This window comes from Protopterus annectens, chromosome 10.part0, assembly GCF_019279795.1.
Source record: "Protopterus annectens isolate FY-2018-M chromosome 10.part0, PAN1.0, whole genome shotgun sequence".
Lineage (NCBI taxonomy): Eukaryota > Metazoa > Chordata > Ceratodontiformes > Protopteridae > Protopterus > Protopterus annectens.
This window is the reverse complement of record NC_056744.1, coordinates 1,012,250,934-1,012,278,612: the sequence shown is the minus strand read 5'-3', so window position 1 is coordinate 1,012,278,612 and position 27,679 is coordinate 1,012,250,934. Positions and strand designations below refer to the sequence as shown.

At 41.4% G+C, this 27,679-nt stretch overlaps 1 protein-coding gene across 3 annotated transcripts in view; it reads right to left on the bottom strand.

Annotated features, from left to right (window-relative positions):
- LOC122813455 (E3 ubiquitin-protein ligase HECTD3-like) overlaps window positions 1-27,679 on the bottom strand; it is a 770,789-nt gene that overhangs the window by 674,652 nt on the left and 68,458 nt on the right. For 2 of the 3 annotated variants that reach the window (XM_044085771.1, XM_044085770.1), the window contains exon 2: window positions 15,960-16,120. In XM_044085771.1, coding sequence (XP_043941706.1) covers window positions 15,960-16,120 — 161 coding nt within the window. Of the gene's footprint in view, window positions 1-15,959; window positions 16,121-20,382; window positions 20,387-27,679 lie in introns of all 3 variants that reach the window. The other variant, XM_044085772.1, reaches the window with a different exon arrangement.

The following is a 27,679-nucleotide window of genomic DNA, read 5'->3' as shown; positions in this document are numbered from 1 at the left end:
TTTTTTTTATTTCTTTAAGTCTTTTGGGTATCTAATACCATGATGGGAATGGACCCCATTCTTAAGTTAAAGTATGATTAAAGCTCATGAAATTACTACTATGTTAGCCGGAAGTGCTCTTTGCAGTATGCAATGCGTCCAGTAGTGACACCTTCTGAAATTCATATGGAGTTACATGTATCAGTAACATATCTAAGTATGATAGTAAATTATTTTTTATAAGACCTGTTGCTCCCTCCTACTACTATTGGAACTGTCTGGGTATCCTTCTTCCACATTGCCCTCTTTTCTGCCTGCAAATCCTGGTATTTTATGACTTTGTGTCTCTCCATATGTAAGACACTTTAGTTACCGGGTGCAGCAATTTCAATGATCAATGCTACTTTGTCTTCTTTTCATGGACTACTATATCTGGTTTTCTCACATCTGGTATTTGAACTTTTGGTAATTGGGTGGCCACGGTGGTGTAGTGGTTAGCATTGTCGCCTCACAGCAAGAGGTTCTCTGGTTCGATCTTCGGCTGGGGTGTCTTCTGTGTGGAGTCTGTATGTCCTCCCTGTGGTTGTGTGTGTTTGCTCCGGTTTCCTCCCACATCCCAAAGACATGCTGCAGGTGGATTGGACACTCTAAATTTGAGATGACCCCTGGGGTAAACCTACGATCTCCCATCCACTCGTCAAGATTTCTCTTGAAGAGAGTCAGTGAGGGGCTCTGCTTAACATGAACTGGGATTCTGTTCCAGAGTATGGGAAGCCTCTGAGTTATGAATCTGTCCCTCCAGCATGTCTTATTCATGTTTGTGCTGAGGTTTAAATCTTTAGCTCTCGTGGTTCTGATGGATTTGGATTTTTTGAGGTGGAGCATGTCCATCCATTCCTGATTGGACATGGCCTTGTACATCAGGCACAGATCACCTCTGAGCAGGCGGTATGCTACTGAATAGAGCTGGAGTTTCTTTAGTCTGGCAGCATATGACATATGTTGGAGACCCTTGATCCTCTTAGTGAGGTACTTTTGGGGTCTCTCTAGTTGTTGCAAGTGCCGGGTGAGGTATATACCAAATGGGGCATTGTACTCAATCATGGGCCTGATAAGGGAGGAGTATAGGGGTACAATGACCTCCTTTGATCTGGATGTGAATCCCTTCATGATAAGGTGGGCAAGGTAGAAAGTCTTTCTAACCACTTTGGCAACGTGGGTGTCAAATGAGAGGTCACTATCGACTTGGGTCCCCAGGTCTCTGATTACTTTTTCCGTACTCAGTGGGTTACTGTCTATGTGATAATTTGTGGGTACTTTGTTTTTCCCAAAGTGGATGACTATACATTTTTTGGCATTTAGTTTAAGGCCATGACTCTGGCACCAGTTGTCCGTTTCAGTGAGGCCTTTCTGCAGGATGTATGTGTCAGCTGGTGTATCGACTATGGCGCCTAGTTTGCAGTCATCTGCGAACTTTATCAGCCACAACCCTCCCATGTTTGCTTTCACATCTGAGAAATAAATGCCGAACAAGAGGGGTCCCAGGACAGAGCCCTGTGGAACACCACTTGTGACTGGCTTTGAGTCTGACATGGCTCCAGCAATTTTGGCTTTATGGGTTCTATCCTTTAGCCAATTTGCCACCCATCTTGTGACATATGGATTTACATTTAAGCTGTTGAGCTTGTATATGATGCCAGAGTGGGGTATTGTGTTGAAAGCTTTAGCCAAGTCCAGGTAGGCTGAATGGACTGCTTTGCCCTCGTCAATGGCTCTAGTGACTGTTTCAAAAAAGTCAACCAGGTTCAAAAGGCAGGATCTGCCCTTTACAAAGCCGAACTGGGTGGGATCAAGTGTCTGTAAGTCCCCAATGTCTCTGTTTATGAGTTCCATAATGATTCTTTCCATAGCTTTGCAGACCAGGCTGGTTAAGCTTATGGGGCAGTAGTTACCAGGGTCTGTAGAGGTGCCTCCTTTGTGGAGTGGGACTACTGTTGCTGTACGCCAGTGTTCAGGTACATATCCTGTAGTAAGGCTAAGGTTAAATAGCATTTTTATGTGCGGGTTTAGCTCCTCTTGGAGTTCACGTAGCATGCAACCCGGGATACCGTCAGGTCCCATTGATGCTGTGTTTTTAGCATTGCTGAGGGCGGTTCTCACCTGGACATCTGAGATGACAGGGAGGTTACATTCAGCTGGGATAAGTATTTCTAATTTTGGGGGTGAGGGAGGGGAGAAATTTGCACTGAACCTGTCTGCCAGAATGTTGGCAATATCTGTGGGTTCAGTGTATTTTTTGTCATTATGAACTAACTCTGAACATATCTGAGGGTTTCCGCCCAGGTTTCTAACATAGCTGAAGAAGGCCTTGTGGTTATCTTTAGTGTCCATAGCAATTTTAGTCTCAAAGTTGGCCGTGGATGTTTTTATGAGAGAACGTAGCTTTCTACTAGTGCTGATCAGAGATGCCTTCTCTTTATGGGATTTTGCTCTGTCGTGCAGTAGCTTCCTTCTTTTGTTATACAATTTGTTTATGGCTGGGGTCCACCAGACAGGATGCCTGCCCTTGGTGGAGAGGGTCTTGGTTTTATTTGGGATTGCATGATCCATGCATTCTTGGAGATGTCCGTAGAAAGCATTTGTGAAGGATTCTACATTGTGGGATGTGGTTTCCACTGGCCCAGTGGGCTTAAAGGATACCATCTCAGTTTTAAGAAGTGTAAAGTCAGCTTTTGAGAAGTTTTTCACTGTAGTCTTTTGTGTTGGGGTGGAGGTGGGATATGTATATCCAGGGTGATTAGTTTGTGGTCAGATCTCACTAGTGAGGGGTATACTTCCGGTGTGGAGCACTTTGTCCCCATGTTTGTGATGATCAGGTCTAGTATATTATCTCCCCATGTGGGAGAGGTGACTAGCTGTTCCATTGCATTTGAATTTATGAATTCCAGGAACCTTTGGGCTAGGGTGTTTGGGCTAGAATAATGCAACCAGTCTATGTTAGGGTAGTTGAAGTCTCCCAATATGATGGTGTTTGGTGAGACATTCATATCCTCCGATGTCTTCAGGAAGGCTGAATGGGGTTCCTGAGATTGGGAGGGTGGTCTGTAACATGCTACCAGTTGTATAGCAGTTTTGCCTACGGTTAGTTGCACCTGTATGGTCTCTGATGCTTCAAGTATTGCCACTAACCTGGAGGTGTGGGTGTCCTTGGTGAATATGGACATTCCCCCTCCCTTTTTGGTTTGGCCCGAGTTTTAGGGCTGAAAAGCATGATACGAGGTATAGCCTGGTAGCACTGGGGTGCTCTCAGGAGCCTTGAACTAGGTTTCAGTTACTGCAAAGACATCAATGTTCTCCATACTGAGGAGTGCTTCGAGAGCCTGCATCTTGAGATTTAGACTTCTGGCGTTGAGCAGCATTACCCTTAATTTTTTTCCATTTTTGTTTTCTAAGAAGGTGGGTTTGTCTTTTGAGCCTTGCCTAAAAAAGGCACTATGGGGGAGGTAAGAGCCTTAGCCAATATCCGGAAGCCCAGTGGTGACAGATGCAAGCCGTCCCTTGCGAAGCAGCGTGGCTTGTCCAGTATGTCATCCCAAGCAGACAGACATTGGATCCCCCTAGAATGACACCAGTATTTGAGCCAATTATTAAAGCTGATCATCTTGTCTTTGTATTGTGGCATCATTCTTGGTGAGGGCAAGATGCTGCTCAGGGTCAGGGACATACCAGCCTGGGCTACATAATCAGAGAGATCCTCTATGTCTCTTTTCATGTAGTCCAGGGAGGTACGTCTCAGGTCATTCACGCCGGCATGGACAATGACGGAGTCATATTTGTACTTGCTTTGGAGTGACCTGAGTGCGTGTGTTATGTGGCGGATCCTAGCTCCCGATAGGCAGCTCACTGTTACCCTCTCCTTGTTCAGCCTGGTAAGCGGAACATCAGTGTGTCTGACTATAGAGTCATCTATTACTAGTGTATCAGGCATGGTGTTTGGCCTTAAGGGCCGTGATTGTTTGACACACTGATTTATTGAAGTATGTGTTGCATGTTTTATGTTTTGAGGTGGTGGATTTTTGGGTGTCTGCTTTGGGAGCCTCTGTTGTTTTGGTAAGTTTTTTGTTAGAGCCTCCGAGTATGTCTTTGTGTTATTATGTGTTTGGTTTGCAGTTGTGGTAGGTCTATGTGGGACTGGGTTTGGTGTGTGTGTGGTTACCTTCTCCTCCTGTCTGGTCTTGCCAGTCCTGAGTTGAGGGAGTTCAGCCTCCAGTTTGACTATATAGTTGCATCTCTCACATGTATTTGTGTTTGTTGGGAGGAGGAGAGGGATGTACATTTACCAAAGGCCATATGACATTTTTATATCATCTGAAAAAGTTTTGACCACTTGCAGTTGTGCTTTCAGTCCCTCATCTGAAGAACTATACAGTATTAAATCATCCTTAAAAAGAAGATGAGAAGTCTTTACACTTTGTTGTTTTCCTGGAGCCAAATTGTAGCAATGACCTAAGCTCTTAAATAGACAGCTTATTGGGTTAAGGGCAAAACAAAAGAACAGCAGTAACAAAGAGTCACCCTGGAATATCCCCCTTTGATTTTTTAATCCCTGGAATAATACTTTGTACTTTAAAATGGCTTAACTGCAAAGTGGTTTGCCACTGTTTCATGGTCGCTGTAATGTAAATCGATCAGTATAGGGTGTATCATACATTTTTAAGCACTCTTTTATCCATGAATGTGGGATACTGTCGGATGCATTTCTGAAGTCTGTCCATGCCATACTTAGATTCTTCCCCTTTTTACAGATCTCTGTTACAACTATTTAACAACAAAAGGCCCTTTGCTCCATATGACTTTCTTTTGTTAGCCTTTTGATGTCCTTCCATTTCACTGTTGCAGTATTCAGAAAATTAGTGATCCCCTGCCTAAGGTAGTCCGACATCTGGCTAGTATACCAAAGCCTTAGGTTGCTTTAAGGCATGGCATACATCTCATGTATGTTCCTTGCATAGCGCAGGACATAAGGTGACTTTTGGACTTACCATTCTCAGAACTTTTTTGCCACCAGTCCGAATGCCATCTCTCGATTGTTGGTCTGAACACCTACGCTCTGTTACTGGTTTCACTGAGCCATTGCAGATAAGTGCCCTGTTGGGGTTCCTTTTTTACTTGTCTTTTCTTTTGTTGCTTGTGGGGTTTCATGTCACCCAAGAAAGGTTAAATGCCAGTATGGGAGACAGCTTCCCCATAAAGACCACCACAAACAGTGTTTATTTTGCCTTGGAGCCTTGCTTGACCATATGTCCTGTTCTATTTGTCAGACTTTTGTACCTAAAACTTTGCATAGTAGACTTTCGTCTTTAGAGCTGTATCTTGAGAATCAGCATCTTAAACTTCTCGTGAAAGATACGATGGAGGGAACTTCCTGCCTTTAAAGACAGCTGTCAAGGAAGAAGACCAAGAAGCCTAGGCCAGAATCTTCTGCTGTTCAGCCTCCGCCAGACATTTGCCCCAAGGTGAGTGAATGCCCAGAGGTTCTCCCAACTTTGTTTTCAGATTTCTCTGCCACGGTTGGGTTGGAGGTCAGGGGGATTCAGATTTAAAAATGTCCGAGGAGGCTTTGCAGATGTCTGCTTCAGACATTCATAGGGAAACACGGTTGCTCATTTCCAAGAGGCCTAGGGGTGCTCCTCAGATTTTAGTCAGAGAAGTCCCTACTACCATTACTGAATGCCATCCTGGGTTAGACCCTTCCAAGTTTTATTAGGCAAATGTCCCATTGAAAAAAAAACAGAAATTAAACATTTCTCCTGCCTCTGGGGATCCACAGAGTGAGTAACAGGCCTTCACTAAGGGTTTGTTTAGTGCTTTGATGGCAGTGAAACCTCCTCAGTGTGTTTCTGTTCCTGCTCCCCATGGTTCTCTTCCCCCTTTAAAAGACCCAGGTAACAGGAATCCTCTGATAAGGAGTTGGATTTTAATGAGGTATCCCTTGCTTACTATTCAAATATTCCTTCTCCTTTGGACTATGGGTTAGAAGAAAAGAAATCTACCATCCTGATATTCCATTTGAAGGGACATCTTTTGGGGACACAATCTCCAGGATGATGGAGTTCTTTAAATGGGATTGTGCTCAGGCCTTTGAGATTCATAAGAGGTACTATGAGCTGCTGCAGATGGAATCTCCTAAACCTTTTGCTGTTCCTCCTATTTTGGCTGCTTTGTTGGTTGAAATTTCTAGTGCTTCTAAAGCTCCAGATTCTTGGTCCTCTGCTTCCAAGAAACCTGATAGGTTTTATTGGGTGTTTAAGGACTGTAAATAGTTGTACAAGTGTCCTGCTGCTGACCTCTCTGTGGTGTCTGTAGCCTCTGACAAGCCCTCTCCATTGCTTCCTTCACCCAGATTACTGCCCTCTGATAAAGATGGCAGAATCATGGATAGGCTAGGTAAGAAGGTTTACACCTCAGCTACCTTGGCTTTTAGGGCTGTTAATTATCAGACCCATATGTCCAGGTATGTGTTGGTCTTCTATCCCAGGCTTATCAGGTTATAGCTGATCTTCCAGACTCTGAGGGTAAAACCTCTACTCATTTCCTGTTAGGTACTTCCTACAGGTGGCTTGTCTTTCCATAAAGTGTAGTTATGATGCAGGAGATGTTTCTTCTAGAGCTGCTGCTTTTGGGTAAGTGATGAGGAGGTATTCTTGGCTTTGGCTGCAACCTTTGTTTGAGGATATCAAGCCTAAGTTGATGGAGGTATCTCTTGATAATAAATACTTGTTTGGTGAAGCTGCTGATATTTGTTGGAGAAGTCATGTTCTTACATAGACTGCAAGCAATTTTTGGAAGAATGCATGATAGCTGCTAAATGGTTTGATAAAGCATTGTTAAACCCTGAAAAACATTGCAGGGTATTAAGCTTTATTTGACTACACTGGATAGTGTAGAAGCTTAGGCTTTTCGTGACAAAGTAACTAGCCAGTTTACAGCTTGAATAATAACAAATACGTATGTTGGGAAAATAAGGTATCTGGTAGTTGTGCGCCAAGGTTTAAGTCTGTGTGCTACTAGGCTTAAACTCTAGTCTGTACCAGTCCTGGGTTTGAATACCACAACCTTCATTTGCTTGCTGTGTGACTCTGAGTAAATCATATAACCACATGTTTCTCCTAGTCACGCCAGAAAGGGACTGTAGGTTGACACTTTTTATAGAGGCCCTCAAACACTTCCGATGCTCTCAAAAGCTTTTCTGATATGGGTGATGAGAAACAAGTGGATAAGCTCTTCCTCTAACTTATCAGGCTTTGAATATTTCACTTTACTTATGGCAAGAACATGTTTGTACAAGAAAGCCCAAAATGGACATTTTGAATTTATTCCAGTAAAGACTAAGCCAAATCAGAGGAAATAAATTCCTGATTACATGCAATAGCTTTTAAAGCAATGATGTCTTTAGTTGTTGGGGCATAATAACTTTAGGTTTAATCCTCAAGGAAATTTCTTCCCACCAGAGAAATTTGAGTATAATATGATGTGACAGAGATGCAATTAGAGAAAAGTAGGTGGAGTGACATCAGCTTGCTGCAAGCTGATAAGTAACCCATTTAATATGAAAATATATTTCAGACTGATTACTGCCATAGTTTCAGGAGACACACAGGTATGAAAATATTTTACCAATAAACAGACCACCTGTGTTATTTCTTACTTTTCATGTTTTCACAGTTTTCTACTGAATTTTGTGGCTGGAACAATATGAATGAGAGGAGTCTGAAATTCTTCAAAAGTTTCACTGGAAGATCAAGATTCTTTATCAAAAATATCCAAAAGTCAAAAAAAATTCTTAAAAAGAACCTAGCAACTTTTTCTAGATTAGTAGGCTGGAAATGTATATTTCAAGTGTACTGCTCTATAAAAGTATAAAATGCCCTGGTTGTAACCATTCCATGACCAAGGCCTGTGCCCTCTGCAGTTTTCCATTTCTCTCCTCTGGTGTTTTACCTTGCCTTTTGTGATTTGAAGTTATTGCTCTTAGTTCCTTGTCAGCTAAACCAGCATTCTCTTCTCATTTCCCCTTGTCTTCTTCCCCTGATCTTTCTTTCACCAAATCTTTCTTACTACCTTCACCTCATATCCTGTACGACTTGGGCATCTACTATTATGTCTCTATGATCTTATACGTCACACATTATACTACTATGAGTTGTGCATCTACTATTATGTCCCTTATGAGCCTATACATCACACATTTACACTAATATGATTTGTGCATCTACTATTATGTCTCTATGATCCTGTATCTCATATAACTTGATGTTGTACTTTTCATTCTTCCTCACTTATGGGTTATGGATCCGATCCTTGGATCTGACTCAGCTGCATCCTTCAGACTTAGAATCCAACTCTTGAGCTCCTCCCTCTACCCACAATGCCCTGCTCCATTCCTATTGTCTCAGATCTAGTTTGCTGCCATTGTGGTTAGACTCAGGTTCGACTCTTGAACATTCATAAGCAATTTTTTTTGTATTATCTCTTTAAAAACTTTATAAACTTTATTTTTTTCCTTAAATACCTCCCCTCTTAGCTGTTGCTGGCATTAGGAACATCTTGGTTGTTAATAAACCAAAAAGTGAACAATCCAGCCCTTGATGTAATGTAAAAAGTTTAATCCACAATAAATTTCAATAAAAACATGTCTAATAAGCTCTTTTGTCTTGAAACACAAGACTTCATCAGATGCCCTCTTGTAAAATCACACTCCTTATATAGTAATAAAAATCATAATTAAGACAATAATTATCTAAGTAACTTAAACCCAAACACACACTTATTAAAATGTTAAAATCCTGAAATCCATAATAACTTAACCCTTCTATACCTGAAAAGCTTTCACCTTTAAAACAGTTTTAATTGTAATATAATCATTTAAACCAGGAAATCACTTCTAAAATTCCAAATTTAAAGCTTACAAAATTCTTACAACTTAATGAATATTTAAACAATGCAATCATTTCTTTTTTCATTTTAATGTCATGGAGGTGTTCATACATTCTATATTTTAAAGCCCTTTTTGTCTAACTGACATAGAATGCTGAACAACCTCCACAAATTGCCAGGTATATTAGCATTTTAGTGTTACAATTCCCCCTGCAAGAATTTTGTAAGCTTAACATTTGGAGTTTTAGAAGTGATTAAGAGTAAACCCAGAGTGGACGACTTGAAAAACATGATATTAAACAAAGAACTGAAGTGGCAGTTAAGGTTAAAATCTAATGTTTTTTCTGGTTTAAATGATTATATTACAATTAAACCTGTTTTAAAGGTGAAAGCCTTTCAGGTATAGAAGGGTTAAGTTATTATGGATTTCAGGATTTTAACATTTTAATAAGTGTGTGTATGGATTTAAGTTAATTAGATAATTATTGTCTTAATTATGATTGTTATAACTATACAAGGAGTGTGATTTTACAAGATGGCATCTGATGAAGTCTTGTGTTTCAAGAAGAAAGCACTTATTAGCCATGTTTTTATTGAAATTTATTGTGGATTAAACTTTTTACATCGCATCAAGGGCTGGACTGTTCACTTTTTGGTTTATTAGTCTTTTATCACTGATTTTGGTTTTATTAATATCTCGGTTGTTTTTTTTTTTCCTATTGATCTTTTAGTAGTCTTTTGTACAATTGTTGGTACTCTAATTACCTAATTTTAAAAAAGATAATTCTTTTATCACTATAGTTGGTGATTTTGTCCTTTTTTTCTTCTTTCTCTGCTTTATAAAAAACAAAAACAAAAAACCCTTTATTGTTGTTTATTTTCTAGTTTTAAGTGCTAGTTGTTCCTTGTCATCATGTCTGAAAAACCTATGGGTTTTAAAAAATGCACTTCTTGTGGGCATAAAATCCTCAACTCAGATGCTCACAAGGACTGCATTTATTGCCTTGGACCTGGCCATTTAAATACAGCCTGTTCAGTCTGCTTTACTTTCAATCCTAGAACTTTGGCTGAAAGGCATAACAAGCTAATTTTGAAAGGCTAGAACTTTGGCTGAAAGGCATAACAAGCTAATTTTGAAAGGCTTACTTCACTTTCTGAGGCCCAAACCCCATCAAAAATCCAGTAAATCAGCTTCTTTAGAGCACAAGAAAAGGTCTCTTTCAAGGTCCCCAAGGTCTTCATTGGAGCTTAAAGAAAAAGTAAGAAAAATTATGGATTTGACATCCACAGATCTGAAGTACCTCAGCCTACCCTCAGATCTGAACACATCCTCAGATCCGAAGGTTTTGGCTCCAATAGTCATCTGTCCTTCACCAGTGTTATCCACACTGGAAATTATGTGCTTGGATCTGAAGCCCAGGATGTCCGGTGGGAGCCATACGCCTGAGTATATGGTAAAACCTACTTTATCCTACTTGTCTACACAGGTGTTTCAGACTGTGAAGAAACTTTTCAGGCCCCTTCCACAGTGTCTCCTAGGTCCTCCAGAAGCTTATCACAAATGGATGTGGCTAGGATTATGGGAAAATTTCTCAGAGCTCAGTTCCAGATGGGGGTTCTGCCAGCTCCTTCCCATACTGGATCCATGAGTGTGCTCTCAAAGTCCATTTTATCTCCTTCTCTGATCCAGCTTGTGGTTTCAGAACACCAGAAACTGAGGCCCGTGAGAGGTTTGGTATTGGATCTGAGGAAATTTCTTCTCTTGCTCCAATACCCTTGGATCAGAACAGGTCTCAGAGCTGAAGTGTTGGCGTTAGATCTGAGGGGGTAGGTTCAGCTCCCATTTTGTTGGATCCATCCCTTCTCCTCAGAGCTTTGGCCCTAGACATTTCAGATTCGATTCTCCCTTCAAGGCTTGTTTCGGTTGTGGCTGTGATCTACATTCCTTGGAAGATTTGTCTCTGAGGGAGTGGGTTAGGGTTTCTCCCAGTCCCTCAGCCTTTGAAGTGGTGGAATGGGCTTTCTCTCTCCAAAGAGAACCATCTTCTCCTATTTCAGATCCCACCTCTCTACTCTCAATGATTCAGAGCACTTAGTCAGTCACACCTATTCCACAGGGACAGCCAGTTCCAAAGAGTCTCCAGCCAGTTCCAGCAGAGAAACATCCCCTCTTTTCCAACATCTCTTCAGAACCATCCCACAGAAGAGGTCCCCTGGAAGAAGACATATAAGAGGAGACACATAAACTCCCCATGAAATCTGTCATGGAAGACACTGACTTTGATGAAGGAGAGGATCCCCCAGATCACCACCAAATGGCATCTCCTTTGGAAATATTCTAGAGATACTGGATCAGAAAGGTGGTTGGTTGTCCCATACTCCTTCTCCTGAAGAATCAGTGTTCTTGGAGGCTTTTGGTTTTGGCCTCTCTACATCTTGGGTAACCCCCCCCCCCTGGCGGATGACCTAATTGAACTTGTGTCTCACCAGGCATGGAAGGAGGCAGATACTGTCAAGCCCATCCCCAAGTGCTCTGACAGGATTTTGGCCCCACCTGCAGACAGATCCCACTGGAGCAAAGGATTCCCAGCTGATACTTTGGTGGAGGCGGCAACCACTAAGAAAGAGCTAGCATAACAAAGCTCTTCTGTCCATCCACATAACAGGGATTCCAGCACATTGGACAGGTTTGTAAAGCTAGTGCTCACCTCAGCTATTTTCATTCTGAGGTCACTTAATTATCTAGTGCACTTTACTAGGCTTCAGAGATATTTGACTAAAGAACTATCAGATACTCTCTCAGAGTCCATGTCTGCTGAGGATTTCAAAAGTACTTCCTCTCAATTGGCCACTCTTTTATCTATTTTAAATGCTTCAATGAGGTTAATCTCACACACAGCTGAAGGGACCTCATGATCAGCTGGTTCAGGCATCTCCATATTGTGACATGCCTGGATGCCGCTATGTGACTTTGTGGAGCCCTTTAAGATATCCTTTACTAATGCCCCATTTGATGTCACTTCCTTGTTTGGGCCATCAGTAAAAGATATGCTTACCCACAGAAAACAAGAAGGAAAGACCCTGTCTCCTGTGGGGATCAAGTTTTCTATGCCTCAATGGACCTTCTCCAGGAACCAGAGAGATGGTAAACATATGAGGCTCCATAAATCTCACGGACCTTTCCATGATTCGCATGGGGATAATTCCTCCAGAGGTGGAGGGGGAAAATTTTATGGCAGACATTGCCTAGAAGCAGAGAAGACCCACAGAACCAGGGCTTTAGAGATTTTTTCCCAGACAGGCCCTACCAGCACTCCAGATGTGCTGCCCGACTGCCCAACTCTGGAGGCAGTTGGGAGTCATTTCTCTTTGCACCTAGACACCTGGACAAACATCACAAGAGATTTATGGGTACTAAGAATAATATCTGGATGTTATTACATACTATTTTCCCTTCTTCCTGGCATTCTGCCCAGTCAGAGGAAGGCCGCAGTGCAAGAAGTACAGAAACTACTGGAAAAAAGAGTCATTCAGGATGTCCCGCCCAACCAGATAGGATTCTGAACTTATTTACACTTCTTTTTAGTGCCAAAGAAAACAGGGGACCTCAGACCCATTTTGGATCTAAGCAAGTTGAACCAGTATGTAAAGAAAGCAAAGTTCCACATGGTCATAGTTCAGTCCATCCTGCCTTTTCTGCACAAGGATGATTGGATGTGCTCTGTAGATCTTCATGGCACATACTATCACATCAAAATAGACAGACAATCCAGAAGACATCTTTGCTTTTATCTGGGAGACAATTCTTACTAATTCAGCACTCTGCTCTATGGACTCACCACAGCCACCAGGGTGTTTACCAAATGCATGTCAGTATTCGCAGCTCACTTGAGAATGAAGGAATTCCAGGTGTTTTCATATCTAGATGACTGGCTCTTAACCATCCCTTCCAAGCATCAACTTCAACATGCAAGGGACTATTTGCTCCAGATTTGGGACACTTTGGGCATTATGATAAATCTTGCCAAATCAAAACTTGCACCAGTTCAGAACCTGGAGTTCAATGGGGGCAGTTTTGAACACAACAACTCAGATAGCATCTTTGCCTCTCCATGTCATTATTTCTATTAGATACCAGGCTCAGACTATCCTTTCCCATTCATCTCCCCCAGCAAGATTAGTGCTTTAAGCACTTGGGTCGATGTCAGCTGCCATAATACTACTTCCTCTTGCAGGCTTCTTTATACGGGTTCTCCATTTAACTGTAGCTGTACAGTGGTCCATTCTATATCAACCCCTGCAAGCAACAAATTCACTGGTGGATACAATTAGACAATCTTTTTCTGAGCAGACCACTTGTTTTACCAAACCTAGTATCTGCAGTGACCAAAGACGCATCTCAACTGGGGTGTTGGGGGCATTTCTTGGGAAGAACTGTCCAAGGCATGTGGCCCTAACAAGAGACCAAGTTGCATATCAATGTCCTAGAAAAAAGAGTAGTCCTTTTAGTGCTGACAACACTTCAAGATGCTTTTCCCTTGGGGACTATTGCTAACATGTCTCTAGCCTGGTACATCAGCAAGCAAGGAAGAACCCAATCTTACCCTCTCTGCAGAGAGGCCATGAGGGTTTGGGAATGGGTGATCTCATCAGACTGCTTTCTTATTGCAATGCACATCCTGGGGAAAACCAATGTGCTTGCGGACAAACTAAGCAGATCCATTCTGATGCCTTATGAGTGGTCTCTCAATCAGTCAGTAGTGAATATGATTTTCAGGAGTTGGGGCCAACCTTGCTGGGACCTATTTGCTACTCGTCTCCACAGTAAGTGCAGCAAGTACTTCACTTTGATCCCCCCTCAGAGGGAGTCACTGAGGGAAGCTCTTCTTCACGCTTGGCCCTCGGATCCCCTTTATGCTTATCTTCCTCTTCCCCTGATTCCAATATTTTGACAGAAAGCAAGCAGGCTGAACAGCTCGGTAATCCTCACTGCCCCCTTCTGGCCTTGGCAAGTATGGTTTCCCTTTCTACAATCTCTTCTGCATTACCCTCCATGGATACTGGAGCCTATTCAGGATCTCCTTTCTCACGCGATGGGGATTCAACACCCTAACATTCAGGTCCATAAGCTGACCGCATGGTTTCTTCACTTCCAAGAATAGTTAAACAGTCCAGCCTCTTTTCCCCAGTTCATGACATTATTTTGCCTTCTCAAAAAGATTCTACCAAAAAAAAGTTTATAAAAGTAAATGGAAAAGGTTCTCTGGGCAACTGATAAGAAGATTAGTCCTTATTCTGCACCAATTTCACCTATTCTTCATTTTTTGTCAACTTTTGTTAAAGACGGAGCTAATTTCTCTACAATTAAACTTCGGTTGGCAGCAAGTTTGAATTTTCACACAGGGAATAAATCCATTTCCTTGGCTTCCTGTAGATTGTGTAAAGCTTTTATGAAAGGCATTTTTCTCCTGAGGCCTCCAATAAATGACCCCTCACTGCCTTGGGATCTTACTGTGGTACTTGAAGGTTTAAAACAAAAACCCTTTGAACCTTCAGACAACTCTAACCTAACATTTTTGTCATGAAGACAGTCTTCTTGGTAGCTATAACTTTAGCAAAAAGCAAAAAGAATTTCTGAACTGCAGGCTCTATCAGCAAAAACTTACATTATTTTCAGAATGATAGGGTTTCAATGAGGACTAACCTTTCTTTTTTACCTAAAGCAGCCTCTGAAAATAATGTCAACCAATCCATTCACTTGCTGGTTTTCTTTCCAAATTTTGCCAATAAAGGAGAGTACATGCTACACCTCTTTGATGTGTACAGACAACTACATTTTTACCTTCCCAGAACAAAACAGTTTAGAAAGTCAGACCAAATGTTGTGTCTTGCTCTCCAAATTGCCTAGGCCAGTCAGTTTCTCAAGTTATTCTAGCTAAATGGCTTCCAGACTATATCTCATGGATTTACTCTCAAAAGGGGTGACATTACCAAAACCTCCCCAAGCTTACTCAACTAGATGCATGGCTACTTCAACTGACTTTTGGTTAAACATGCCTATTGGTGACATTTGTGCAGCAGTTACATGCTCCAAGACTCATACCTTTGTGCCAAATTATAAATTGGATGTCATATGGGGAAATAGAGTTGCCTTTGGTTTAGTAGTATTCCAGAATATCCTTCCATGAGGGCCACCCAAGTTCAACGTCGCTGGGGACTCAGTCCCATAAGTGAGAAAGAATGAAAAGGACAACATCAGATTTATAAGTTATGTACTCACCCTAACTAGGCATCTGTGTGGTCCATTTTCATTCTTCCTCAACTCCCCTCCCATCCATCTCCCATCTATTTTTTTTTCTTCTGGAAGGACCTATTGGATTGTCTTTGGAACCTACAGTTTCAGGTTTGTGCCCTGTCTTTTCTATCTGGCTGTATCTGTTTTTCTCTTCTATTATTAAGAAATAGAGCAGCAAACTTAATCTGAGTCAATAGGGATGGAGTAGGGTATTATGGGTATAGGGAGGAGCTCAAGAGTTGGATCCTAAGTCTGAAGTATGCAGCCAAGTCAGATCTGTGGATCGGATCCATAACCCATAAGTGAGGAAGAATGAAAATGGACAACACAGATGCCTAATTATGGTGAGTACATAATATATAATTTACACTAATATGACATGTACATGGCTCTATGATCCTATATATATCACGTTTCCATTAAAAGTACTATTGTGTGTTAGAAAATGTGATCTTCATGTGCTATTCTTAGGTGCATCGAAACTGTAGTCTGTTTCGCTCACATACCTAATCTGATCCACTACCCTTTTTAATTAGTTATGCTACCCAAGTTTAACTGTCATTTGTATTTTTATAGTTTTCCCAGTGAAAGAAAGTTCAGTGATGCAGTGGACCCCAGCATTACCAAACCTCCTGTTAGCTAGCAGTAAGTATTATAGCACTCCTCCCATACTCTCCGAGAGCAGGTACAAATGTAAGAACACTGGGAAGCAACAGACTGTAACAAAAACATCATACTAATGACATACCTGTTAACTGTTTTGTGACCATAACCATACAGCAGTTGTTCATTCTGGATTCGGTCTAGTGATTCTACTGGCTGTAATCTATTCCACCCATCAGCATTCCTACCTAGTACAATCCATCCTTCCTCCAGCTGACATCCACTTTTGTATTCTTCCATCTGCTCCTGTGAATGCAAAGAGAAAAGCTGTATAAAATGTAGAGCAGAAGGTATACAGCACCACATTCTAAAAGACACATTTGAACCCCTGATTCTGTGTCTTAGTGTTCTATGGAGTTCGTGGATCTGATTCAGCCACCAGTGGGATGAGCAACTCAGACCTGGGAGGAGGATCTAGTGCAAATGGTCCTTGTTTTGTGGAAGGGCAATGGTCTGTGTAAGTGAAATGTTAAACTCATCTAGGAGGGTGTGTGCAAATTATCACGCAGTATTTAACTGATATATAGGGCATGTCTCGCATGGCAACTACTGATTAGGTAGTTAAAATAGCTAGCCAGCAAGAATAAAAGGAAGCAAATTTTCAAGAGCATCTTGAAATAGCATGCATAAAGTAATAAATACAAACTGGGAATAGCATGATGTAATATAGGACAGACTGAGGAAAAAAAAGGAGAGAATTGATAAGACAGGTGATAAGACTGTATGGAAAGGCATGTTCATAAATGTTAGAATACTGAGAAAGACATTAATTAATTTATTGGTTGTCATGATTAGGGCTAGTATAGGCATCTGCCATGTTTCAAGATAAGAGGTTAACCTACTTTTCTAGGATTTTTACTTGATAACAAAGAAGGAATCATCATCAACCCCCTTTTTCCTATTTTTTACATGGGGTTAGGGTGTCTCGTCAAATGTCACCATCTCTCTTGATTCAGTGCCACTCTCCTTCCTTCTTAGACAGTCATGCCTGACTGTCGCAAGTCTTCTCTCATGCACAATCCATCCATCTGATTGCTGGATGCCCTCCTTTCTTCTTGCCTTCTTACTGTGTGTCCCAAATCATCTTCCCTGATTGGCTTCTGCTTTCACATGTGCCTAAACCACAGTAATCTGCTCACTTTGACCTTCTGTACAATTGAATCTACTTGGGCTGCTCTGATATCCACATTTCATTGTTTTTTCCACATGATCTGGATCCCACTAACCATATCAGGTATTTCATCTCCATCACCTCCAGCTTCCTCAACTGCCCAGGTTTCTTTACCATGTAGCACTGGTCACAACACTGTTTTGTACACCTCACTTTTCAGCTTCTTTGGCATTCTTTTGTCATACACTACCCCTGACATACTCTGCCAATTGGTTGTAGCCCCTCTTATTCTAGATTTGACCTGCTCATTCAGACTTCCCTTCTCCTCAACCACCTCTTCCAGGCACTTGGATCTGTTAACTCGATTCACTATTTTCCCTTATATCTCAGTTCTCAGCTTCTTCTGATTTCCCCCATTTGCTATCATAACAGCTGTCTTATCTGTACTCAGATTCATTCCATGTGACTTCATTTTTGCATTTCATTCCCCTAACCTTTGCTGAAGTTCTTGTTCAGAGGCTGCCTGTAATGCCACATCATCTGCACACAGCAACTTTGTCAGTCTGTTCTCTCTGACCTGTTTGGTAATGTATTCCATAACCAGTATGAAAAGCAGTGGGTTCCAAGGTAAACCTCGATGCACACCGTCTTCCACTGGGAGCCCCTCTGTCAGTCCAAACACTGTTAATACTTGTGTTATTGGGTCCTTGTACATAGCCTGCACTAAATCTATCAATGTCTCTGGGAATATGAACCATCATTGGACTGCCCAAATCAGCTTTCTTGGAGCCTTGGCTTCTTTTCAACTTTGTCACTTCAAACATTGGGCCATTGTGTCTTCTAGCCTCTTAATTTATACTACTCTGGGTGTTCATTTATCAACCACCCACACCAAAACTTTCATTCAGTGTGACTAGAGTCTGATACTTCTATATTGCACTCAGTTGTGAAAATCCCCTTTGTTCTTGCTTATTCTCCAGTTATCTGGGATATGCCTTTCATTCCATATTGCCATGAGTACCCTCAGGAGCCATTTCTCCCCTAACTCACCCAACATCTTGCTCATATCTGTTATCACTTCATCTAAGCCTGCTGCTTCCATGACTTCATTTTCCTTAGTGCTCTAGTTACTTCTTCTAGGGTGGGCTTCTCTTCATCATTCATTGTAGGATGTGTCTGGAGCAGTATAGCTTCTGTGGTGTTTTCTTCATTCAGAAGCTGTTGGAAAGACTCTTTCCATGTTCTGTGGACTCATGAAATGGTTGTTGTTGGTGTCCTTTAGGAAGGGTGTCCGATGAGTATATTATTTATCTTTCTGTTTTTGCCTTGCAACCTGATAAGTTTCTTTATGCTATCTACTGAATAATTTTGCAGAATTCATAACTGGAGTCCGTAACCTTGAGGCACGACATGTGTTTTTGAAATGAGGGGCATGGGAAGGTATTATGGGTCGTCAATCACACAGGCTTGGACTATCAGTCCAGGTAATTTAAACCTGTTTATTTGAAATCCTACAGGTGAAGAGCCTGGTAGGAGAGGAGTTGATCAATCATCCTGTTAGGAGATGTCATTCATTACGACATAGTGAAAAGGATTTGAAATCTAGTTGGTTAGAAAAGTTAGCATTAAATTAGGAGGCATAATAATATCTATAGAGATGTCAAAGACAATGATGTAATGCCTGAAACTTGAGACCTTGTTGCTGGAGTATTTTAAGGAGTGGTCAGCTTGGGAATGGATGTGATGATTATATCAACCATAATGTCAATCACAGTGATATCATACCTGAAACTCAAGGCCCTATTGGTTTAGGGGAATTAAGACATGGTTAGCCTAGGAGTAGGTGTGTTACTGTGTATGTGTGAAGGCTATGATTGGTAGAAGGTATGGACAAAATGCTAACTGGTTATCAGTCTGGTTATCAGTCAAATGCTGATACCTAGCTTCAGTTAAGATTGACAACAGGCCAAGGATGAGGAGGGAAGCTATATAATCTAATAATGCTTTCTTCCCTTGTGGGAATGCCTCAGATCCAGAGGGTCAAATATTTTCACACTGTGGAATATCCAACACATCCATGTTGGACCAAAATATCTCCTTGACGACCTATAAAATATAAATGGACAAGAAACGTTTGGCGTGTAAATAACTTACTGTGGAGTAAAGCTGTTATCAACTTTTTCATTTCTATAGAACAACAAAGACCCTATATGGTGAAACAGCATTTGGAAATTAAGCATTGTTGCACTGGGCTAGTAATCTAGGGAAGGTTCAGTAAAACCTCCATTCATCCAAAGCCCTTCCAAAGAAATTGAAATGTAACTAGCAATGCAATAGCTACGGATCACTCTGTTAACACAGACTTCATCAACAGTTTTTTATCACTACATTAGCCTTAGAACAGCTTCAGTGGTTTCTTCTATAGAAGAAACAACAACAATCTGCTAGACTGCTTACAAAAGAGGCATAGTTGCCATAGCAAATGCATTAACCACAGGGAAAAATTCCTGCATTAGAAGCTGACCCATGAAGATCGGTGATGTTTAGGATTTGTTTGGCACAAGTCAATAGAGCTGCTTCCCAATATACCTCCAGAAAGTCTCATTCCTAAAATGGTTAACATCATTTCTTAGAAGGAGCTAGCAAATCTGTCTTGTACTTGTTTTACTTTACCCTTTCTGAATTGGGTGCTAAGATTAATGCGGTTTATATATACATATATATATATATATATATATATATATATATATATATATATATATATATATGTGTGTGTGTGTGTGTGTGTGTGTGTATATATATATATATATATATATATATATATATATATATATATATATATATATATATACCTCTTTTTTTGTTTGTTGTCTTGTGTTTGATGAAGAACTGTATTTATTTACAGAAGACAAGAGTATAAAATAACATGGAAGAGTCAAAAGAACTGGCTGCTGGCATGAAGCACTGAGGTAGGAGGGGCTAGAGAATGAGAAGAAGGATGACTGCAGGAGTGAGGTATGCTGGGAGAAGAATACTGGTTTGGTTCCTAAAGATATGGAGGAATTGGTTATAACAACTACAGGCAGCTGATCAGCTAAAATAGTAATAAAAAAAATCAGATGGCCTAGGGGAATAACAAGGGAAAGATAAATGATTCAGTGTGGGTCTAAGGAACGGATTGTGAAACAAAAAGCACTACTGTTCATAGGCAGGTACTAGGCTATCGTCCCAAGGGCCTAAGTAAGCCTAGCCAACAAGGTTCCCTGGCTTACGCCACCCAAGAAAGTTAATTTCCTGTGCCCCTGTCGAACAGAGCCACAGAAGAGAACCCCAGGGGTGTATTTCCTATTTCCCATCCACTCATCTAGATTTTTCTTGAAGTGTGCTAATGAGGAACTTTGCTTGACATAAATGGGTAGCATGTTCCAGAATATAGGTACTCTCTGGGACAGGAATCTATCCCTCCAGCATATCCTGTTTATTGTGGTGACAAGGTTTAGGTCCCTAGAGCGTGGAGCTCGGAGGGATTGGGATTTCTTTAGGTGTAGCATGTCCAACAGCTCTGGGTTTAACATACCTTTATATGTTAGGCAGAGATTTCCTCGGAGTAGGCGATATACTACAGAGTAAAGCTGGATTTTTTTGAGACGGTCAGTGTAGGGCATCTGTTTGAGGCCAGTAATCCTCTTTGTGAGGTATTTCTGTGGCCTTTCCAGCTGCTGCAGATGTCTTGTGAGGTACATTCCAAAAGGGGCGTTGTACTCTATAATGGGTCTAATGAGTGCCGAATAGAGGGGAACAATGACCTATTTTTTCCTGGATGAGAACCCTTTTGTGATGAGGTGTACCACAAAGAAGGATTTCCTCACTACTGTGGCGATGTGATTATTAAAGGAGGGACTACTGTCCACCTGGGTTCCAAGGTCTCATCACACATTCGGCATTAAGTAGACTGCCGTTTATGTGGTAGTTCATGGGTACAGAGTTTTTACCAAAGGGGATGACAATGCACTTTTTGGCATTGAGCTTGAGGCCATGCCTTTGACACCAGTCATCTCTCTCAGTGACGCCCTTCTGTAGGATGTCCACATCATTTGGGGACTAGACTATGGCTCCTAGTTTACAGTCATCTCTGAACGTCATTAACCAGAGACCTTCTGTGTTAGTCTGTACTTCAGACACCAAACAGGAGAGGTCCCAGGACTAAACCCTGTGGTACTCCACTTGTCACTGGTTTGAAGTCAGATTTGGAGTCTGCAACTTTTACAGTGTGGGTTCTGTCAGTGAGCCAGTTGGCAACCCATCTTGTGACGTAGGGATTTATACCTAGTTTAGTGAGTTTAGCTATAATTCCAGAATGGGGGATGATGTCGAAAGCCTTGGCGAGGTCAAGATAGGCTGTGTGAACCACCTTACCCTCATCTACGGCTTTGGTGACTGCCTCAAAGAAGTAGATCAGGTTCAGGAGGCATGATCTGCCTTTCACAAACCTGAACTGGGTGGGATCCAGAGTTTGGAGGTTACCAATGTCTTTGTTTATGAGTTCCATGATGATACATTCCATGGCCTTGCAGACCAGGCTCATCAGGCTAATAGGTTGATAGTTCCCAGGATCAGTGGTGGCTCCCCCTTTGTGGAGTGGGAGAACTGTTTCTGAGCAACATTCAGTGGGCACAATGCCTGACATGAGACTATGATTGAACACAGTGCTTACGTGGGGAGCCAGTTCGTTCTGAAGTTCATGTAAAACGCAGCCTGGGATGTTGTCCAGTCCCATGGATGCTGTGTTGTTGGTTTTAGAGAGTGCAGCTTTTACCTGCATAGATGTGATCACAGGGACTCTGCATTCTTCTTGTATAGATATGGGCCCTTTAGGGGGTGAGTGGGGGGTAAAGTTAGCACTGAACCTATCTGCCAGGATGTTGGCAATGTCAGTTGGTTTTGTAATTTTCGTGCCGTTGTGCTGTAACTCAGAGCAGATTTGGGTGGTGCCATTGAGATTCTTGACATAGCTATAGAATGCTTTGTGATTGCCCTTAGAATCAGTGGCGATTTTGTTTTCATAGCTAGCTTTGAAGGATCTCATAAGGGATCTCAGCTTCTTACTGAGGCTGACCAGGGAGCTCCTCCACTCATGGGATTTTACTCTCCTTTGAAACAGTTTCTTCCTTCTGTTGTATAGTTTGTTTATGGCAGGGGACCACCAGATTGGCTTCTTTTTTTGGAGGATAGCATCTTGGTTCTGTTTGGGATAGCATGATCCATGCACTCGTGTAAGTGCTTATAGAGTGCATGTGTGTAGGCTTCAGCAGTTGTAACTGTATTGTCCATCTGCATGGGTGTCATGAAGTTCGCCACTTCTGTCTTAAGATGCATGAAGTTGGCTTTGGAGAAATGTTTTACCGTGGTTTCCTTAATGGTGGGTGGCAGCAGGATGCGGATATCTAGGGTGATTAGCTTATGGTCGGATCTGACCAACAAGGAGTTGATTTCAGGTGTGGAACACCGGTCACTCATGTTGGTAATGACTAGGTCTAGGATATTGTTGGCCCTGGTGGGGGTGTTTATAATTTGATCCAGGGCATTGGAATTTTTGAATTGCAGAAAGTGTTGAGCGAAGGAGTTGGTACATGAGTAGTTTTCCCAGTTAATGGTGGGGTAGTTGAAATCGCCCATTATTAGGGTGTTTGGTTGAACCCTAATATTTTCCAGTATATCAAGAAAAGAGGAGTGGGAATCCTGAGGCATGGTGGGGGATCTGTAGCAAGCTACAATTTGGATTGCAGTTTTGCCAGAGTTAGTTGCACTTGGATAACCTTGGATGCATTATGCTGTGCAACTAGCCTGGAGGTGTGGATATCCTTAACGAATATGAACGCACCTCTGCCTTTGGTGTCCTGGTCTAGGTTAGATGGCTGAAAAGTGTGGTATGAGTTATAGCCTGGTAATGCAGGGGTGCTCTCTAGAGCCTTGAACCAGGTCTCAGTCACTGCACAGATATCAATGTTCTCCATTTTAAGGAGTGCCTCGAGTGAGTGCATTTTGAGATTTAGACTTCTAGCATTGAGTAGCATTACCCTCAGTTTTTGCCTGTTTCTTTTACGGTGGTGAATTTGTCATTTGAAACTTGCCTAAAAAAGGCACTATAGGGTCGGCAAGAGCCTTAGCCAGTATCTGGAATCCCAGGGGCGACAGGTGCAGGCCATCTCTAGCAAAGCATCATGGTCTGTCGACCATGTCATCCCAGACAGACAGATACTGGATCCTCTTAGAATGGCACCAGAAGCTTAGCCAATTGTTGAAGTTGTGGAAGGATAACAAAATTAGTAAGCCAACAGAAAGGGTGTGTGGACATGGTGGGAAGGTACTGAAGCAAGAGGAAGAAGGTAGTAGGACAGAGGGGCAAGAAGACTGAAACAGAGGTAAAAAAAAAGTTTTAGCAAAGCTGAGGTACATTTGCAAAAATAAAAAAAGGGATTTAGGAAAATATGGTGTTGATGCGGCGGGGGGGGGGGGGGGGAGTAAGTATGGGCAAGTGAAGTCAAGATTCGTCTGGAAGTTTAGGAATGTAGTGGCCTAAGGTTTTTTATAATAGATATAGATAGTTTATAGAAGAGATGAACCAGGGAAGTCAGAGAGGTAAAATTAGCTGGTAAGAGAAATGTGCCAGATCACAACAGCTCACAATAGCTCTCATGTATTTTTTTATGGAAATATTTTGAAAGTGGAACTACCTGAGATGGAAAAACAAGATGAGAATCTTGGCATTAGTGGTAACAGTTTTGCAGTTTCCCCTGGACAAAACAGGAGAGATCATAGAAAATTGTGAGGAAGAACAGTCATACCTGTGCATGCTGTACAAAAATACTAAATAGAAAAATCAGTAGTGGTAAATAACTATGCGGAACTTCAAGAATATGTGGAGATTTACAGTGAAATTTGAAGCTGTATTGCCTACACAGATTTTTATCACAAACAGATGCAGGTAGGTGTAGAGAAGAAAACAAAATGTATTTAACAGAGTAGGTGAAGGGTTAGTATACACAATAAAGATTCAGAATTACAGGGTGCTAGTGGGACACATGGGACAGTCATGATATATGTGCCAGGGTCTACCTACATCTACATGTAGAAGCTGATAAAGAAGACAAGAGACGCATATTAATGTAAAAGTCAGTATAAATTAAAATGGAGGGAAAGAAACTAGTTACTAAGTAGTTAGGAGGAACACAAATAAAACAAATGTGTGCTAATGAGGTATGCAGTGTCACTGCGGTTATTATGGAACCATGGGGCACAGGGAGAAGGTGCCGGAACATGAAGTTACCTGAATTTAGTGTATATACAGAGAAGAGGATGGTGTGGTACAGAATATCCAAGAAGAAATAAGGTGCACATGCCAAAGAGGATGATGAAGAATAATAGTAATTGTTGGTGATCTTGATCTTCATCAAGGGGCCCTAGCAGTTAGCCACAATGTACAAACAGCCAGATTCATGAAACAGAAATGCTGATGACAGACTCCAAAGCACTACAATTACAGGGATGGAGACCACAGTCTTCCATTAGTAAACTAGGAGGTGTCTAACTACATAACACTGTAATATTGGCTTTCTAGATTTTTTTTTATAATGCCACTTTACTTCAACAATACTTTATTGGGGAATGCAAAAAATCCAACATAACACTGTTTTGCTGTAGAAGTGAAATGGGTGTGAAAATGCAAAAGACCAAACTGATACACTGATTCGGTTCTGTGTCTCCATCTTTACAGAAACAGAGGAATTACGATGTCATCATGGAAGGGAAACATTGGCAGGGTTGGACCTAGGTGTAGACATAGACATATATTATGGGACTTCAGGGTATAAAGTACAATGGATAAATGGAACAATCAAATGATACTGAAAGAACTGACAAAGTTGTTGCCTAAATTGGTAGTAAAATTACATCTGCTCTTCTTGAGGACTTCAGTAGTGGCACAGTACAGGTGGTTGGCAGCGGTAGTAACCCTGCACAAGGAAAATCCCAGAAAACAGACAAATAGTTGAAGAACAGTTTACCTTTTCATTTAAGGGAGGGGTATGCTGAAGATCCTAAATGCAAAGCTCTTTCCGTCACCTACTGCCATTTTCATACTTCCTGCCCCTACAACTCTCTACATAATGATTTAGCTTCCTCACCGCTAAACCTTGTATTTTAGTTTTAATGCAACACAAACATGAAACATTGATCGGAGATGTCAGTCACAATTTTTAAATCAAACTGAACACTTCTATTCCACTCCGTAACATGGACATTTATCGGAATAAAGTAGCATAATTTCATATTATTGGAGTATGAAAATACAATGATGCTGAATGTAGTATTTCATTTAACCCAGACCCTTACATATTTACCGAGAATGACAGCCCATTTCTCTTCACATTATGTTAGCACCAAATGGCACTAACAGAATAAGTCATAATATATGAAACTGTTGAAATGATGTTACTTTATGCAGACAAAGTTCCATGTTACTAAGTGAATATGGAAACCCTATACCCTACTAAAGGTATGCTGTGGGTGGTGAAATTCACACCCAGAACAGTGTGGCTCTTGCACCCCTCCTCCTTCATGTTTTTGAAAGGTGTTGAAAGACTTTGGGTCCGAAAAAGATATTCCCTCTGAAAGCTGCATCCAAGAAGGTCACCTTGGTGTCCTCACTGATCTTGGTCGAGAGCAGACAAGAGCATCTGCATATGCATACTCAGGGCCTGCTGCTCTGGTCACATCTTCTGCTACATTATAAAAGACTAGAGCAATAGAGCTGCCTAAACTGGATAAGGTAATAGTTTGTTCGTTACTGCTATCCCTCACTGGGCAGCCAGGCAACTCTTCTGCTACATGCTGCTTTTCATCTGCCTTGTTTGGGCAGTACAGTGGCACAGCAGATACTGTGATCTCACAGTAAGAGGTCCTCTGGTTCGATTCTCAGCAGGGGTACCTTTGTGTTTGTTTCCTCTGAGTGCTCCAGTTTCCTCCCACATTTTAAAGACATGCAGTAGGTGGATTGGACACTGTAAATTGTTCATAGGTGTGAGTGTACATGTGAGTTTGTGGTATGGAAGAACAACCATGGCAGTCTTGTCTGTGTGCTATGGCTGTAGATGTGTGTTGGTGTGTGCTATGGCTGTAGATGATTATCAGTGTTGAAGTGACACCGTGACCCCATGCCTAATAACAAATGGAAAAAGGGGTTGTGAATGGAGGTTGAATCCAGCCGGTCTCTTTGAATACACTATGTGGATCAAATAGTTAAATGCCTACAGAGATAAAGTAGTGGATATGAGCACATTCTTTCCAAATCTGACCATCCCTCTAGGCTCCTTAACTGACAGACATACATCAACACTCTGAGATAATAGCTTTTTAAATAGCAACTGCAGAAATGATAACATCTGGTTTGTGAGTCCCCTTTCAAACAGCACATTCTACAGGAGACCAGAAATACTGATCAGCCTTTTTAGGTATAGGAACAGCTGCACACAGGCTTTTTCAATCTAATTTAGTTGTGTCTTCTAAAATGTTTTGATTGGTGGTTGTGTTTCTGACAGCTTGAAACATCTAGATGGAGTCCTAGTCAGGAGAGGGCTGGAGCTCTGACAATGGGGAGAAGCTTGCTTGGATGGATTTTTTTAAATTAAATTGGTTAATTATTTAATTGATAGTGTAGAACAAGTATAAAAGAATGGGTTTTGGAGGTCAGTCCGCATCTGACGAAGTGTTTTTAAACGAAAATGTATCAGTTACGAATGTTAATGTCAGCAGTGTATGTGTGTTCAGTTCGTTTTTATTAAAGCTGTATTTTAACATTTGAACTTTGGTATTCATTCCTGGGGGTGCCTGTGGATATTTACAAGTTCTCTTTGGTACCTTGGTGATCTTTTTTGTTGCTTGGATGGATCTTTAATATGACAAAAGGCGGTAAAAGGAGGTTAACCAACTAAAGTTTGTATTGGAACCAGTCATAAGGCCACAGATGCTGGAAGAACTGGAGATAGAACTACCAACATCTTGAAAATAATATAAAGGGGCATAGTACTTAAAACCTACTGACACTGGATGCAGTGTTGGAAAGGTAGAAGGTGGGACCGTGGATGCTGGGGTGCCAGCATCAAAGCTATTGAGACAGCTGGCATATTGCTTATGAGAACGACCATGACCGATGTTGGGTTGTATGCTGACAGAAGCATCAGTGCTCAGGATAGGACATCAGAGGGGCCAGCATTAGTAAACACATTACTGGAGCCAGTATAACAGTTAATGGAGCCACTGATGGGGCCACCGGTGCTAAGGATAACCCTGACAGGAAAAAGTGGCTCCAAGTGCAACGTTATAAATGCTCTGGCTCTCTGAATTGAAAGGGTCAGGGAAAAGCTGTAGACTATTTGGCCTCTGGTCTTTGAAAAGCTTCCACCAGTTTATCATGTATGATGGAGGGATAAATGGGAATGTCTTAATGCTCTGAAGAGAATTTAATAAAGTACTAATAGTGTAAATAACTATCCTAAAAGTCACATTCAGCAACAGTGACTTTGTCCTTTTCCTCTTGTTTTGTGACTGTTGAATATATATATATATATATATATATATATATATATATATATATATATATATATATATATATATACATATATACACACACACACACA